Below are 16,796 nucleotides of genomic sequence, written 5' to 3' on the forward strand. Positions count from 1 at the left end.
AACTATAATTTTAATAAAATAAATAATAATACAATTGAACAAATATTAAGGATGTTATAACCAAACCAAATTGACTAGTTTAGGGTAGTTTTTCCACGGTTTGACTGATAGTTAACCGGAGATGGGGCGAGCATGTTATTTGTCTCTCTTATATTGTAACACAATTAAATTTATAATATCACCAATATATTTATTTATTATATTTTATAAGAATTTCATGTTTATTTATTTTTAATAATATAAATTGTCAATATATTACAAAATAAATTAAATTAAAAAATTCGTTTATATAATTTTAAATAATATTATATAAACAATGTCCCGCAAAAATTTACTTAACGAAAAGACGAAGATAGTAGTAAAAAATTCAAAAGTAAAATCGGAACAGAACGAAAAATACATTTCATACCTCAAACTGGCCAATTATCGTCCCTAAGTTCAAGTTGTATCTCGATTCAGAAAATTTTAAATTTAAATGGTAATAAATGTCATTGATAAAATTATGCCTTTATTTAAAAATAAATATAAAAAAAAACAGGCAATGAAAATTCCAAAACCATCTGTCTACATAATAATTGAATTGAATGTTTCAAGAACATGACAAAAAAAAAATGATTAAATTCATTAACAATTTATAATAATCTAAATTTTACAGTTTTTTTGGAAAATGGTACAATTTTGACTAATTTAAGTTGTTTGTTTGCAAAGAAAGTTCCATACCTTATAAAAAAAAAAACACTTATAATAATATAATCACTAAAAGTTGTATTTAATAAACAATGAGATTCATAAATAAATTATAATTAAAAAAGGTAATTAATTTAAAGAGAATTTTAAATAAAAAAACAATTCTTTATAAAAAAAATTGTAAGAGAGAGAAAAAAAAGAAAAAAGAAAGAAAGAGAGAGAGACCTTCTTCTCCGTTTCAACTTTCATTGATGCTTACACGAACCAGGTGAACCGGACCGGACCGTCTCTCCCAGCTCATCATCATCATCTCTCTCTCCGCCATTTCTTCTCTTCAACTAAGGTATAACTGTAACATCCATGGAAGCTATCCAAAGGTAACTAACTAATCTACTCTTTTCATCATCGCTAATACTTCTCTTCTTCTTCTTCAGATCGGAACTCTATGAGCCTCCGCCAGCGTCCTCCGCCGGCGGTGGGCGGTCAACCGCCGTACGGATCGAACAGGTCTCGGAATCCACAACAGGATGTTTCTGAAGAAGCCTACAATATTATCCCCATTCATAACCTACTCGCTGACCATCCTTCTCTTAGATACCCCGAGGTACGCGCTGCCGCCGCAGCACTACGCGCCGTCGGTGAACTAAGGAAACCGCTTTTCGTGCAATGGACTGATGAGATGGATCTCCTTGACTGGCTCGGTGCGTTCTTTGGTTTCCAGCGTGATAACGTGAGGAATCAGAGGGAACATTTAGTCCTTCACCTGGCTAACTCTCAGATGCGACTCCAACCGCCGCCTGATAACATTGACTCCTTGGACCCCGCGGTTCTACGACGGTTTCGCCGTAAGCTACTCAAGAATTATACTGCCTGGTGCTCTTATCTTGGCAGGAAATCTAATATCTGGATCTCTGAAAACGCTCGTCGTGACTCAGACCACCGTCGTGAACTTCTCTATGTGTCTTTGTTTCTTCTGATTTGGGGTGAGTCTGCTAATCTTCGGTTTGTTCCTGAATGTATTTGCTATATATTTCATCATATGGCCATGGAATTGAATAGAATTCTAGAGGATTATATAGATGAGAACACAGGTCGGCCTGCTGAGCCATCTATTTCAGGTGAGAATGCGTTTCTTAACAAGGTTGTGAAACCGATATACGATACCATTAGCGCTGAGGTAGAGAATAGTAAGAACGGTACTGCACCTCACTCGGCTTGGCGAAACTATGACGACATTAACGAGTATTTCTGGAGTAAAAGGTGTTTTGAGAAATTGAAGTGGCCATTTGATTTAGGTAGCAACTTCTTTGTCACTACAAGCAAGGGAAGGGGTGTTGGTAAAACCGGGTTTGTTGAGCAGAGATCATTCTGGAACTTATTTCGTAGTTTTGATAAGCTATGGATTATGTTGATTTTGTTTCTTCAGGCATCCATCATTACTGCTTGGGATCAGGATGAGTTTCCTTGGCAGGCATTGCGTAGAGAAGAGGTTCTGATTCGTATTCTGTCTGTGTTTATAACTTGGAGTGGATTAAGATTTCTTCAATCAATTCTTGATGCTGGGATGCAATACAGTCTTGTGTCAAGAGAGACCTTGTCACATGGAGTTAGATTGGTTTTGAAGATTATGGTTGCTGCGGGATGGATTATTGTTTTCAGTGTCTTTTATTCTAGAATTTGGAAACAAAAGAAACTTGGCCGTCAGGCCAGAAACAGTATTGTTAACTTCCTTGAAGTTGTAGTGGTTTTCCTCGTTCCAGAAATCCTCGCACTTGCTTTCTTTATTATACCATGGATAAGGAATCTTGCCGAGAACAAGAACTGGAGGATCTTCTATTTTTTGACATGGTGGTTTCAGAGTCGGACATTTGTTGGTCGTGGCCTCAGAGAAGGACTCGTCGACAATATCAAGTACTCTCTGTTCTGGGTTGCCGTACTTATTACCAAATTTGCATTCAGTTACTTTCTACAGGTTAAGCCCATGATCATTCCAACCAAGAACCTACTGAATCTTAAGAATGTGAATTACGAATGGCATGAATTTTTCAACAGCAGCAACAGGTTTGCTGTCGGGCTGTTATGGCTTCCTGTGGTATGCATATACCTATTGGATTTGCAGATTTGGTATTCAATATACTCCTCGTTCGTTGGTGCAGGCATTGGATTGCTAGAACATATAGGTGAGATACGAAATATGCAACAGTTGAGATTGAGATTTCAGTTCTTTGCAAGTGCAATTCAGTTCAATCTGATGCCTGAGGAACAACTGCTGAATACAAGGGGAACTCTGAAGAGTAAATTTCGTGATGCTGTAAACCGTCTGAAACTTAGATATGGACTGGGCACTCCGTTTAAGAAGCTTGAATCTAATCAAATAGAAGCAAACAAGTTTTCTTTGATATGGAATGAGATCATAAATGTTTTTCGAGAAGAAGATATCATTAGTGATAGGGAGCTTGAGCTTTTAGAGCTTCCTCCGAATACTTGGAATGTAAGTGTAATCCGATGGCCTTGTGTTCTCCTTTCTAACGAGCTGTTACTCGCTCTTGGTCAAGCTAGAGAGCTGATAGACGCACCCGACAAGTGGATTTGGTATAAGATGAGTAAAAACGAGTACAGGAGTTGTGCTATAACCGAAGCCTACGAAAGCGTCAAACACTTGCTGCTCGAGATTGTCAAAAGGAATACAGAGGAACACTCGATCGTGACAGTCTATTTCCAAACGATCGACAACTCGATCCAGATTGAGAAGTTCAATAAGATGTTTAATCTTAAGGCACTGCCGCAAATCCATGGGAAGTTGAAAACTCTTCTCGAGATTCTGGTGAAGCCTAAGAAAGACGTCAGCAAAGTTGTTAATACCTTACAAGCACTCTATGAGGTAGCTGTACGTGACTTTTATAAGGGAGTGGGAAGCATCGATCAGCTGAGGGAGGACGGATTAGCCCCTCGTAACCCAGACTCAAGCGAGGGTGGTCTTCTTTTCGAAAACGCAGTTGTATTGCCTGATATCACAGACGAAGCCTTTTATCGACAGGTCAGACGTTTACACACACTTCTTTCGTCGAACGATTCGATGCATAATATACCAATGAATCTCGAGGCCAGGCGACGTATTGCTTTCTTCAGTAACTCTCTTTTCATGAACATACCTCACGCCCCTCAAGTCGAGAAAATGATGACTTTCAGTGTGCTGACTCCCTACTACAATGAAGAGGTGTTGTATAATAAGGAACAGCTCCGAACCGAGAATGAAGATGGGGTTTCCACGTTGTATTACCTGCAGACGATCTACGCAGATGAATGGAAGAATTTTCTGGAGCGAATGCGACGAGAGGGAATGGCAAATGATAATGAAATATATGCGGAAAGGATTAGAGACCTTAGACTTTGGGCATCGTTTAGAGGCCAGACTCTCTCACGAACTGTTCGGGGAATGATGTACTACTATCGGGCTCTCAAGATGCTGGCTTTTCTTGACTCTGCATCTGAGATGGACATTCGAGAAGGATCTCGCGACCTTGCTTCCGAGGTGCGAAGAAATGGTAGCATGGATCGGTTTAGTTCCGAAAGACAACCTTCGACAAGGAGTTTGAGTAGAACAGACAGCGCCGTTAGTATGTTGTTCAAAGGCCATGAGCATGGGACTGCATTAATGAAATACACTTACGTTGTTGCCTGCCAGATATATGGGAGTCAAAAAGCGAAAAAAGATCCTCGTGCAGAAGAAATCTTATGCCTGATGAAGGAAAATGAAGCTCTCCGAGTGGCCTATGTTGACGAGGTCTCCTCAGGGAGGGAAGGGAAAGAGTACTACTCTGTTCTCGTGAAGTATGATCAAGAGCTCGGGAGGGAAGTGGAGATTTATCGGGTAAGGTTACCGGGTCCTTTGAAGCTCGGGGAGGGTAAGCCCGAGAATCAAAATCACGCCCTTATCTTCACTCGTGGCGATGCAGTTCAAACCATTGATATGAACCAAGATAATTATTTCGAGGAGGCTCTAAAGATGCGGAATTTGTTGGAGGAGTATAAGCGCACTTATGGTATCCGAAAGCCCACTCTGTTAGGTGTTCGTGAGCATATTTTTACCGGTTCGGTTTCATCTCTCGCTTGGTTTATGTCTGCCCAGGAAACGAGTTTCGTCACGTTGGGGCAGCGTGTATTGGCTAACCCTTTGAAAGTACGAATGCACTATGGCCACCCCGATGTGTTCGACCGGTTCTGGTTTCTGACTCGTGGAGGGATAAGTAAAGCTTCGAGGGTGATCAATATAAGCGAGGACATTTTCGCTGGCTTCAACTGCACTTTAAGAGGCGGAAACGTCACCCATCACGAGTACATTCAGGTTGGTAAAGGAAGGGATGTGGGTTTAAATCAAATATCCATGTTTGAGGCGAAGGTTGCAAGTGGGAACGGTGAGCAAGTGCTTAGCCGAGATGTGTATCGGTTGGGACACAGGCTGGATTTCTTCCGAATGTTATCGTTCTTCTATACGACTGTCGGTTTCTTTTTCAACACCCATATGGTGATTCTCACTGTTTATGTTTTCCTTTGGGGTAGACTTTATCTAGCTTTAAGTGGGTTGGAAGCTTCTGCTTTGGCAAGCGATACCAACAGCAACAAAGCGCTCGCCACAATTTTGAACCAGCAGTTCATCATTCAACTCGGAGTATTCACAGCCTTGCCTATGATCGTCGAAAATTCTCTCGAGCACGGTTTCCTTGGATCCATTTGGGATTTCATAACGATGATGCTTCAGCTTTCGTCGGTTTTCTACACGTTCTCGATGGGAACTCGCGCTCATTACTTCGGCAGGACTATTCTTCATGGTGGCGCAAAATACAGGGCGACTGGGCGTGGGTTCGTGGTGGAGCATAAGCGTTTTGCTGAGAATTATAGGCTTTACGCTCGCAGTCACTTTGTGAAGGCAATCGAATTGGGACTCATACTCATCGTTTATGCTTGTTACAGCCCCATAGCTAAGGGCACGCTCGTCTACATAGCGTTGACAATCACAAGTTGGTTCTTGGTAGTATCGTGGATCATGGCTCCTTTCGTATTCAATCCTTCTGGATTTGATTGGCTGAAGAATGTTTACGACTTCGATGATTTCATGGCCTGGATATGGAACCGTGCCGGTGTGTTTTCGAAATCCGAGCAAAGTTGGGAAAGATGGTGGTACGAAGAGCAAGATCATCTGAGGACAACGGGGTTCTTGGGTAAAGTACTGGAAATTGCCTTAGACTTACGATTCTTCTTCTTCCAGTATGGAATAGTCTACCAGCTAGGTATCTCAAACCACAGTAAAAGCGTGGCGGTTTATCTACTCTCTTGGATCTGTGTGATTGTGGCTGTCGTAGTTTATTTGATAATCGCATATGCCCGTGACAAATACGCTGCAAAAGCCCATGTATATTATCGGCTGGTGCAGTTCCTGCTTATTATTTCTGGCGTGCTCGTGATCGTGGCCTTGTGGGAGTTCACCTCTTTCAAATTCTTGGATCTGTTCACGAGTATGCTGGCGTTTCTCCCTACTGGATGGGGTTTCATTTTGATTGCTCAAGTGTTTCGCTCCTTCTTAGAGAAAACATTTATCTGGAAGATTGTAGTTTCTGTTGCCAGACTGTATGATATCATGTTTGGAGTAATTGTTCTTGTACCTGTGGCTATATTATCATGGGCGCCTGGTTTCCAGTCAATGCAGACCAGGATTCTGTTCAATGATGCATTCAGTAGGGGTCTGCAAATTTTCCAGATTGTGACTGGCAAGAAATCAAAGGCCGATTTGTGATTCTCAAGGTAGAAACCCTTTTCTGGAACTTGTGAATCATTTTTCTTCGTTTATGTGTTTCATTCTTATAGTCAATTTTGTTTGGAACAGCAGCTACTCAACTTGAAATCAGAGTCAAGAGGAGGCGCGATACTTGTTTCATAGAGAGATCTAGTTGGTATATAGAATATTGTAATCCCTTTCTTGTAAAAACCGCGATGCCAGTTTTCTAAATTTTAACCCCGTTTCTTCATCTGCAGGTGTTATTGTAGAGGAGGATGAGATACGTGTATATGTTGTCATGACGCCAATTTACTTTGGATAGAAAAACATATCATTTGTTTTACTCGGTTTTTACCCATTTCATCATTTGTCTTACTTTGATTGATGTTGTAATTAGTCAATTTTACTGGTACTGTGTTTATCATGTAAGTTTAGACTGGCTATTGTTTACAAAATTGATGTAATTTTCATATCCCATTGTCTTCTTGATTGCTTTAAATTGACTAAGCTAGATGAATTTTTCATTCTTATTCTCATCTGTATCCAGATTCCAGATTCAGATATAGGAAACATATCTGAGTAATTGTTTTATTCTTTTGAAGAAATGTTACATTTCATTATATCTTTAATTGTACTAAATCTCTAATCTTTTGTTCTGCACCTGATTCATGCTACAAACCCTAAAACCCTCACCAATTGATTCTACAAACACAGTTGTTTCAGGTATTTCCTTTGTGAAGGTAATGCTCCATGAACTGCTGCCAATCGACACGATTGTTTTCCAATTAGCCTGTTAGTCGACGGGCTTTTCCAAGGAATAATGCCGAAATCATCATTGTACTCCTCTATTCCCCCGACCAAGAACTGCCAGAATAGAGAACCTGCACCAGATGTCTTCTTTTTCGCAGATTTGTAAATAATGTTGGTCACAGTTTTGTATAACTTATCTCGTTGAGACGGGTTAAAACCCTTGCTCAGATTTGACATCCCAAACTCAGTGAAGAAAACAGGTTTCTTTAGCTCTTTGTCACCGTCTTCAATATGAGAAAGCATCCATTTCGACGTAAATTTCAGCTTCGCCTCAAGATCTAGCTCATAATTAAACCTACCATAACAGAAAGATCAGATTTTTTTCCTTGGAAAATAACTTCCATATTAGAAATGAATTTACCATTGGTCAGGATAGATATGTACTGAGGCAAAATCAATTGCTGGTATGATCGAGTTACGAATGAAATCTGAACCGAGTTCTGTAGCCCAACCGCCTGGATTGACAGTTGATGCTTTAGGACTTTTAGGACCATAGAACCCTTCATGCCCTATTGTCAAGAGGTGATTCTTGTCAATTGACTTCACGAAAGCAGACATATCCTCTATCCAGTCCTGAAATCACAAAACAAATTCAGAATAATAACCGGGAGTTTGCAGCTTTGTAACTCGTAACTTGCCTGGAGAGTATCGCCTGATGGATCAGATGTGCATCGGGGTTCGTTGATTAACTCCCATGCAAAGATAGTTGGATCATTCCTATATTCAATTCCAGTTACAGTGTTCTTCCTAGTAAGTATAGTCTGCAGAATCAGAATCAAAATCAACATTACTGAATTTTCTAAAAAAAAAAACCATTATGAATATACAAAATCAAAGATTTGATTTGATTTGATTCTACCTTAACATAGGATTTGAAATATTGCCTAATGGATGGATCAAAGAAGAATGAATCATTTGAAGAGCTTAAACCAACACCTTCTTCCCAAGCCCAATGAACATACTGTCTCTTTCCACCATAAGCATGCAAATTGTTAACCAAAGATAACAAAAGCCTAATTCCTTCTCGTCTAGCCTCTGCAATTACATGATCCAATGCCTTGAAAACACGTTCATCAAATTTTCCAGGTGAAATCTGAAGAGCATTATATGCACCATCATTGAAAGCCCATGTTCTACAAACTGTTAAACCCATCTTAGCACCTTGTTGCATCATTTCTCTTACCCTAGGTCTACTTTTATCTTCTACAGCATGTTCCATTAACCAGTAAGAATTCCATCCATTGACATAGAATATTGTACCATCGGAAGTGAAATGGGTACCATTTCTCTGCACAAAACTAAAACTGTTTTCCCCATTTTGCAGATTGAACAGATGGCCAAATGACATGTAAAGAAATGCAAACAAGGATGCAAAACCGAGAACTGGGTAAACTAGATCATTTCTTGATGATATCATTCTTCTTACTGATGATCTAACCATGATTTGATGAAAGATAGAAAACCCACAATGTAATCTTCTAGATCTGTTCTACCAAACTGGTGAGATTCTTTTCTTCTTCTAGACGGAAAAGAAACAGAGTCATGAAGAATGATTCAAATTTCAGAAATGCAAAAAAAAAAAAAAAATCATCAAATAGTTACCAAATGACAGAGAAGAACTTCACCTTCTTCTTCTTCTTCTTCTTCAATTTCAAAAATTGAGTTGGGAATTAATAAAATCTCTCTTTTTTTCTCGGGCTTTTCTTCAATTTCTTTTTGTCCCGCCGAATCAGTCTCTACCATGTCAGCTCATGAAGCTTCTTCTTCTCTCTCTGTATATATATCTCTGTAATCTTTATAATTTATATTAATCCCTCTAATTGATCTTTAATTTTTTTTGTGACTAATGAACACATGATGTATATCATTAATTAATTTAATATTAAAGTATAAATTTGATATTGAAAAGTGTAATGAGAATATTTTTAAAAGTAATAAATATAAGTTTATCTTATCACAGTTTAATAGAATTTTCAAAATTTTGCTAAGATATGCTTTTATTAATAAAATAGTTTTTTAAAGTATGTACTTTAAATACTTTATTGATGTTGACTGATATTTGACATAAATGTAAATATTAAAAAAGTTAAAATAAAAATAAATTATGTTAATTTAGAATGGTTCATTCGTCAAACTGTAAGTCCATAAGAATATGTTATATTAATTTTAATTAATAAGCTAAAAAATTATAATTAAACTTATTTTGTCTTATTAAATTGTTTTTTTTTTTCAAAGGGTAGTATTAAAAAACAAAACAATAAATAAAGAAAATATTATAAGAATTTTAAATGTCAATAAAATCGAAAAAATTTCATCCAGTACAAGCATTCTTTTTGAATTGAGGCGAACGCGTATAACATAAATCATTTAAAACGCTCGAATCCATAATTTTTCCCTTCAAAAACTTTTATATTTCTTTATTTCAAGATTATCCACCACATGATGAGGGGAATTTGTTTTCAGTCGTCCGCGATTTTGTTGTTAAAACACAATTCAATTCATTTGACTTAGAAGTGAGGAACTTTTAATGGTGTATCTTATTGAAATTGAAGGAGGATACGTAGAAGAGCCCACATGGTCTTAGCAATGTCACAATGAAGAAGAATGTGATCAATATATTCTTCACTCTTCAAACAAATGTTGCATCTGTTAGCGAGATGAAATCCTTTCGTTTTCAGTTTGTTAGATGTCAAAACTCATCGATTGATAGTTTTCCAACCAAAAAACGAGATTTTTGATGGAATTTTTAATTTATACACCTATTTCCAAGGAAACCGAGGTGTAGTTTTTTGGAGAGACGCATGATAAATGTAACTAGTTTCAAAATCAGGAGAACCGAACAAAGAAACTTATCGTCAGTCTCTCAGTCAATCGAAACATTGGTAAGAATATCTATGATGAGATCTCGTCTCCCTTTCTCTTCGGTGGAAAACTGTTTATTTAAAGGAATTCTTCAAACAATTTAGATTGTTATTATACTTTCAGATAACTTTAAATTTGTTTGTTTTAATGAATTTGGTCAACAGAAAAGAGAGGAAAAAACTCTTTTATATATTATATTTTAGAATTTTGAATAATTACGATGATTTTATATTTTTATTTTAAAATATCATGTTTTGAATATTAAATGTGTTTGGAAATTTGATATTTTTATTTTAAGAATAAATTGTTGTTTGAATTCGAGCTTGAAAAATTATTTTTTGTTCAAACTTTCGGGTCGAGCTAAGCTTGTAGGTAAATAATCGAGCTCGAACTTCAATTTATAAACTCATTAGAGCTCGAGTTCGAGTCGATCTAATAAATATTTAATCAAGTCGAACTCAAGCTGAATTCGGCTCGTTTGCAACTCTAAATTCTTGTGTTTAAACTCAATTTTCTATCTATCTCATTTCCATAGCTATAATCTACGTTTAAATTTATAATCTTATCTTTTTTTTTTCGTTCTCATCACTTTTTAAATATTTTTTATTTACTTTTTTTTTCTCTTTTCCACTTTTAATTATTATTTTTCTTATTTATATAATTTTATTTAATTATAATAATAATAATAAATTTTAAATTTAAACTTTTTTTAACCAACAACAATATTTATTACATACACAAATTTAAATATATATATATATATATCTTTTCACTTTATTTATATTTATTATTTAAAATAATATTATATTAATTTTCTAAATAATTAATTATAACTTTTTAAATATTAAATAATAACAAAAATAAATAAGAGTGATAGCCTGATAGAGAGAATGAGAGAGTGAATAATGTGATAGAAAAATAGAAAAGTGTGAGGGAAGAGAAAATTAATTATTTTATTTTTAGACAAAAAAAAAATTATGCCATATTATTTTCTCTCACAATCCCTCGTTCCGCAATCATTTCCCAATAAATAAATAAATATATATATATATGAATAAGTTTAGAGACCTCACTTCTTATCACCCATAATAACAAAAATTAATAGTATTATATATTTTCTTAGTTTTATAATAGTTAAAAAGGAATAATAAATTAAATTTTAAATTTTTTATAAGAAATAAATTAAAAATATAAAAATTAGACTAAAAAGTAATATACAACAACTTATAAATATATAATTAAATAGTTAATTTTATATTATTAATAATTAATAAGAAATCATTAAAGAAATTATATTCCTAAAAGTATATATATATATATATATTATTTAATGTTATTAAAATATAAAAATAGATAAGATATCCCTAAAAGTTAATCATACTTACTCATGAAAATAAACTGAATACAATCTTACATAATAATAATAAGTTAATTAAGTTAAAACTAATAAGCTGAATCAAACTTATGATATTTTGTTATTACAATAAGCAAATTTTATTTTATAAATGAATAGTTTGTATATTAAATTTTGGCATAACAGGTAATGATATCAAAATTATGTTCAACATAATTAGGAAAGGAAAGCATAATTTGAACCATTGAAAATGGAAAACAAATTGAACAAAAAGTAAGAGAATTAAAACAATAGTCAATGAAATTAAATATTAAGCTTGATTATAATGTAAAATTTAAATATTTCAAGGTGCATTTGAAACACTTAAAACTATAATACATTTTAAATTAAACAAACTAATATTATTAAATTCGTTAATATATACATAATTAAAATAATTTTAAAATAAATAATTTTTTAATAAATTGAAAAAAATGATCAATCCCAGTTTCAGTTCCAAAACCCAAAGTTTCCAATACTGTTGTAATATTTTTAATCGTATCTTTAATTTTTTTGGATCATCAGTGTGTTGACGATGATCTAATATTATTTTAAGATGTAACTTGTTGTTTATATTATTTATATATTTTTTCACACTATGATCAATCTTTTCAAATTGAGAAAGTGTTCACTCTTTAAGCAATTTAATATTATCTCTTTTCTTTTGGTTTTGGTTTTCCTTTCCTAACTTTAAAATCTTGACCACAACGTTATTGCTAAAGAATGCATGTATTTACTATCCCTATCTCTCTAAGTTAGGTTAGAATTCTAAATTATAATGGATCATTATAATTAAGCTCCTCGCTAATAATTTTAATTCATTTATTTTTTAAATTAATATAATGTTATATAAATGAGAATAATTTATATAATATTAGCTTAATTATACTTTCTATATAGTTATTTTAGTTTATAAACTTTATCATGACAAAATAACTGAATGTATACCCATATATATATATATATATATATATATATAAGTCTTTATGTCTAGCAAATAAAATAAACAATAAAATAAAAAGTGTATAAAAATGGTGAGAAAATAAAATAAGGACCACAATGAAACTGTTGACGTAATATTGATGAATAGAACCGATGTTTAATTTTGACCCACCAAAAATACTCAGTAAATGGTTAGGTAATTATCTTTGATTTTTTCTTCTGTAAATAATTCTTATTATTTTATTTTTTTATATTTATCAAATATTTTAGTTTGACCTATAAGTTTAATCATGGTTCAAAAATATCAATTTATTGATTCAAAAATATCAATTTATTGATAAATATAATCCAATATATAAATGTCTAAGGATGACAAAGAACGATGGTATCCTTCCATATTCTATTTCAGATTTTTTTTACTTGCCCATTATTTTGTTTTGAGAATTTTTTTTTTTTCGCTACATTGAAAAAAATTATAAATACTTTTGTAAATATTATATATATATTGAAATTTTACATTATTATACAGAAATAAACTTAAAATTCTTATAAAATATAAATATAAATAAATATATTAGTGATGTTATATATTTGATTGTATTTATTAGTGGTCAACACATAATTAAGATAAAATCAAAATGGTAACACAAATATCATCCCGAACAACTACTGTAGGAGAAAACCACGTAATAAATAAGAATTGCGTGAGTTTGTTTATAATTTTACAAGGTCTACAATTATATGCTTATTCTATAATAATAATTTTACAAGGTCTACAATTATAAAATAATCTATTCTTCTAGATTAACAAGTGATCAATTGTCAATTAATCTCTAATTTGATTCTCCTTTTACCATTTCATCACAACAAGTGGGTCCATTTTTATTTATTTATTTATATTTAATGAAATTCATTGGATGTAAAGAAAGACTCTGTCGGTAGAGAAAGTCAATAGGGCTTGTTTGTTTCCTGGCAAAAAGGTTGAATTCAGATTGCTTTAATTAATTAAAAATAAATACATAAGACTACCTTGAATCAATTAATTTTCTCATGCATGTCTTGCCTGCCCAAATCAGGCTAAATATGTGAATAAATTATTTTCTATTAATTGCATTCACCTCTAAAGGCTCTAACTCCCTTCAAATTTACTAGTATTCAAAATATATATTATTAATTAATTAATGTTACAAAAATAGCTTATAATTTTGTTACATTTTATTTAATAAATGTCTCATTGATAGTATAACATAAAAACCAAAACGGGGACAAGTAATTAAAATTAGGTTGGTTCTGTCATGCAATAATAAGAGTTAACAGCTAATTTCATATGGGACCTGCAATATTTCCAATTTAAAAACATATAAATAAAAATATTTGATTCGGAACTATTTGGAGTGAACTAGTTTATGCAATCTTTTCATATAAAAGTTAAAATTAAAGTTATTATAAAATGTGTTTATGTAGATGGTTAATTTGTTTAAAATTATTTGAAAAAATTTAGAAAAAAAATCCACAACATTTGGGCCACGGCCCACTAGGAACTAATATTTCAACATAAATTTTAGGCTTTTAACAAAACTATTACATGATATAATTTGATTTATCATATTTAATAATATATAATTTTTTTATTTCATATTCTTAATCTCAAAGTCAATTCCTCAAAAATCACTTCTTCCAGAATTTTTAAAACAAACCAGACCCAATTATAAAAATGTAATCTTTTCCCCTTCATATACTAAAATAAAAGAATTTCCTTCTTAAACAATTGAAGAGATATATATATATATATATATATATATATATATATATATATATATATATATATATTTAATATTAATAATTTGGAATATTGAAGATGTATTAAAAGTGATGTTTATATTTGGAATATTTATTCCTTTAGGATATTCTATTCTTTTTTAAATTAAGAAGAAAAGGTATAAAATCCATATTAGTTTAAGGTTTGAACTGTAAAAATAACTTTAAATTTTACAGTCATACAATACATGTGATCGATCCCATTGAACTACTCAACTTAGACATATTGAACCAAACAAATATCACATGGTTTTACCAGTATGTATTCCTTTTCCAAAACAACCCACTTATTGCCCCCACATAGCATGGACCATGGTGTAACAAATAATTAAATTACAATCCCAAAATAATGAAGATTGAATATATATTTGTTGATCAAAGATCTCAAAGTACGCCCTCCTTGAATATCATATCGTAGGCTGCCTCGAGACAAGACTTGAACTTTTGCGAATTAATATGAGTCCTCTCGGTTCCCACCGCAATCCTCATTTTCCCCATGTAACTTATCATTGTTATGGTAAGATTCTACAAGTTATAAAATAGTAACAAGTTGTATAAATTGAATTGTACTTGTAGAACAAAAACATAACGTATTCTAACAATTATAACTAACCTGAGGAACACCTACAACCATGAAGTACATCCCGGGGCATGGGTGGTTGGCCAAGCTACATTGTTCAATCGGTCCGATCAAGTTGGAGATCGTCATGGATGATTTGTTTAAGGTTCCATGAATGTAACTTGCCGCCACCTCTGGCCCTCTAAATTTTCTCATTAGTTCTAGCAATTTACCCGAGAGCAAAACAGCAGCCGAACTTCTCTTCCTCTTGATAATCCTTTGAGCTTCGAACACGAATTCGAGAGGATTCAAAACATTGGAAGAGATTAAATGTGGAAGAGAAACATGCAAGAAACCAAATTGGTTTCCCCATTTCGTGTTTGTGTTCTTGTTCTTATTCGGATTGACCATTTCTTCAACCGAGCTATAACCGTCTATATCCCTCGTGTTCAGCAGCACCAATGCGGTCGAGCTATCGAGTTTCTCCAAATTTTCTCCGAATTCTTTCATGTATAGACGCGTGCCAAGGAATATTATACCCGTGATCACATCATTTATAGTCTACATCATAAGATATTTGATCAATTTCATTTCAAATAATTACAAATCATGAACTAAAATTAAAACTTACAACTTGAAGACTGGCCTTGATTTGTTTAAGTTGATCAAGTTCAAAAGTGATTGTACAAATATCAATAGGCAAGAACTCAACCCCAGACTCCCCGGACCTCACCGGAGTCCGACCATCATCAACCACACCACTCTTCACAAGCCCAAATCCAAAATCAAAGATTGAATTATACAAAAATGAAAAACCCTTACCCAATTCCTGAAAAATCCCCTGTTTCTGATAACCAGGTTTAACCTCTCCACGAAAACTTGGAAAATTAAGGGGCAAATTAGGGTTATCAGTTCTCTTGAGACAAGAAAGAAGAGCACCCATTAAAGAAAACCCATCACCAAGTGCATGGTGAAGCTTGAAGACAACATTTCCAGCTACAGTCGTTGTTGGATACTTAATAATATGAAGTTCCCATAATGGCCTTCCAAGGGGAAGTTCTTGTAAGGCTATCTTTGATAAGTATTTGTTAAATTGTTCCTCATAGAACTCCGGCGACTCTCCGGCTCGGAAAACAGGGACGGTGACATGGTCATTGAGGTTGACTTTCACTTTCTTCCATTCTTTTACACCATTGTTATCCGTCACCTTTTATTTATTTAGTTTTAGATCAGAAACAATGAATTAAACATTAAATACTTAATTAATTAGCTTACCATGATTGAGGAGAAACGTGGATTGATGGGTAAAAAGAGATCTTTGAGTAGAGTAATGGCATGGGAATCATCGATGGGGATTTGTGTTTCTAAAACGGCTAGAATTGATATTGATAAAGAAGAGCTGTTGAAGAATTGTCCGGTCGGACTAACCGGCAATATTGTTTCTTCTTCATCTTCTTCAAACTCATTCTTCTTCTTCTTCTTTAATATCTTCATCTTCATCAACTCCTCCTGCATATTCATGTATGACCTAATAAATAGGGTTATCTATAGCTACAACAATTGTTCAGTTCGATCGATCTGATACTGATATTATATGATGAAATGTTTAAAGAATTGAAGAGAGGTACTAGAGTATTAAATTAGCTTGTCTGAAATGAGATTCTGAACATTACCATTTATTTTGCTGCACCAACCGTATTCAATTAATGTTGGTTGATCCAGCTCTATTCTAGAGTAACTTTAATTCGTAACTGATCATGTAAGAAAAGAATAGATGAAACAGGAACAACCACAATTGCTTTGATCGATGTTGGATGCCGACGTTCTTAGGTAAGCACTTATTAGAATGCATGCGGTGTGGCTTATTTTAATTGTCATTTTTTTCTTCATTCTTCTCATTTTCTTGATTTAGGGGAGTGGGGTTTGAAATCATTCTTTTTTATTTTTAGTAG

General features: G+C 33.5%; 3 protein-coding genes and 1 non-coding gene across 7 annotated transcripts; 2 read left to right on the top strand and 2 right to left on the bottom strand.

Moving 5' to 3' along the window:
- The first annotated feature begins 867 nt into the window (after positions 1–867).
- Positions 868–6,932, top strand: LOC124921947 (callose synthase 12-like). 2 transcript variants are annotated; one of them, XM_047462655.1, is made up of 4 exons: positions 868–1,030; positions 1,122–6,486; positions 6,569–6,635; positions 6,718–6,932. In XM_047462655.1, exon 2 carries the CDS (start codon positions 1,133–1,135, stop codon positions 6,476–6,478), a length of 5,346 nt encoding a protein of 1,781 aa, XP_047318611.1. In that variant the 5' UTR covers positions 868–1,030; positions 1,122–1,132; the 3' UTR covers positions 6,479–6,486; positions 6,569–6,635; positions 6,718–6,932. The 2 variants fall into 2 exon arrangements, with proteins under 2 accessions (XP_047318611.1, XP_047318610.1); XM_047462654.1 differs by having other exon boundaries at positions 6,572–6,635.
- On the top strand, positions 4,116–4,193 carry LOC124923141. The gene has a single exon (XR_007098154.1). It is a non-coding gene; the product is annotated as a small nucleolar RNA J33 (small nucleolar RNA).
- A 228-nt stretch (positions 6,933–7,160) lies between the features above and the next one.
- Positions 7,161–9,024, bottom strand: LOC124921948 (mannan endo-1,4-beta-mannosidase 2-like). Of its 3 annotated transcripts, none has more exons than XM_047462656.1 (5): positions 8,873–9,024; positions 8,130–8,786; positions 7,909–8,031; positions 7,632–7,843; positions 7,161–7,565 (listed from the first exon to the last, which is right to left on the bottom strand). In XM_047462656.1, exons 2-5 carry the CDS (start codon positions 8,709–8,711, stop codon positions 7,163–7,165), a joined length of 1,320 nt encoding a protein of 439 aa, XP_047318612.1. In that variant the 5' UTR covers positions 8,712–8,786; positions 8,873–9,024; the 3' UTR covers positions 7,161–7,162. The 3 variants fall into 3 exon arrangements, with proteins under 3 accessions (XP_047318612.1, XP_047318614.1, XP_047318613.1); XM_047462658.1 differs by having other exon boundaries at positions 8,896–9,018; XM_047462657.1 differs by having other exon boundaries at positions 8,130–8,789; positions 8,896–9,013.
- A 5,390-nt stretch (positions 9,025–14,414) lies between these two features.
- On the bottom strand, positions 14,415–16,480 carry LOC124921068 (wax ester synthase/diacylglycerol acyltransferase 4-like). Its single transcript, XM_047461673.1, has 4 exons — positions 16,120–16,480; positions 15,476–16,051; positions 14,899–15,405; positions 14,415–14,810 (listed from the first exon to the last, which is right to left on the bottom strand). The coding sequence occupies exons 1-4, from the start codon at positions 16,363–16,365 to the stop codon at positions 14,670–14,672; spliced, it is 1,470 nt and encodes a 489-aa protein (XP_047317629.1). The 5' UTR covers positions 16,366–16,480; the 3' UTR covers positions 14,415–14,669.
- Positions 16,481–16,796: the final 316 nt, after the last annotated feature.

This window comes from Impatiens glandulifera, chromosome 1 (genome assembly GCF_907164915.1).
Source record: "Impatiens glandulifera chromosome 1, dImpGla2.1, whole genome shotgun sequence".
Taxonomy (NCBI): domain Eukaryota; kingdom Viridiplantae; phylum Streptophyta; class Magnoliopsida; order Ericales; family Balsaminaceae; genus Impatiens; species Impatiens glandulifera.

Excerpts from the sequence above, each read along its gene's own strand:
- LOC124921068 (XM_047461673.1), bottom strand. The coding sequence starts at position 16,365 with ATGAATATGCAGGAGGAGTTGATGAAGATGAAGATATTAAAGAAGAAG. Across the intron at positions 16,052-16,119 it reads CACGTTTCTCCTCAATCATG|GTGACGGATAACAATGGTGT; the intron begins GTAAGCTAATTA and ends AATAAATAAAAG. Across the intron at positions 14,811-14,898 it reads TGGTTGTAGGTGTTCCTCAG|AATCTTACCATAACAATGAT; the intron begins GTTAGTTATAAT and ends TATAACTTGTAG.
- LOC124921947 (XM_047462655.1), top strand. The coding sequence starts at position 1,133 with ATGAGCCTCCGCCAGCGTCCTCCGCCGGCGGTGGGCGGTCAACCGCCG.
- LOC124921948 (XM_047462656.1), bottom strand. The coding sequence starts at position 8,711 with ATGGTTAGATCATCAGTAAGAAGAATGATATCATCAAGAAATGATCTA. Across the intron at positions 8,032-8,129 it reads ATTTCAAATCCTATGTTAAG|ACTATACTTACTAGGAAGAA; the intron begins GTAGAATCAAAT and ends CTGATTCTGCAG. Across the intron at positions 7,844-7,908 it reads CATCAGGCGATACTCTCCAG|GACTGGATAGAGGATATGTC; the intron begins GCAAGTTACGAG and ends TTGTGATTTCAG.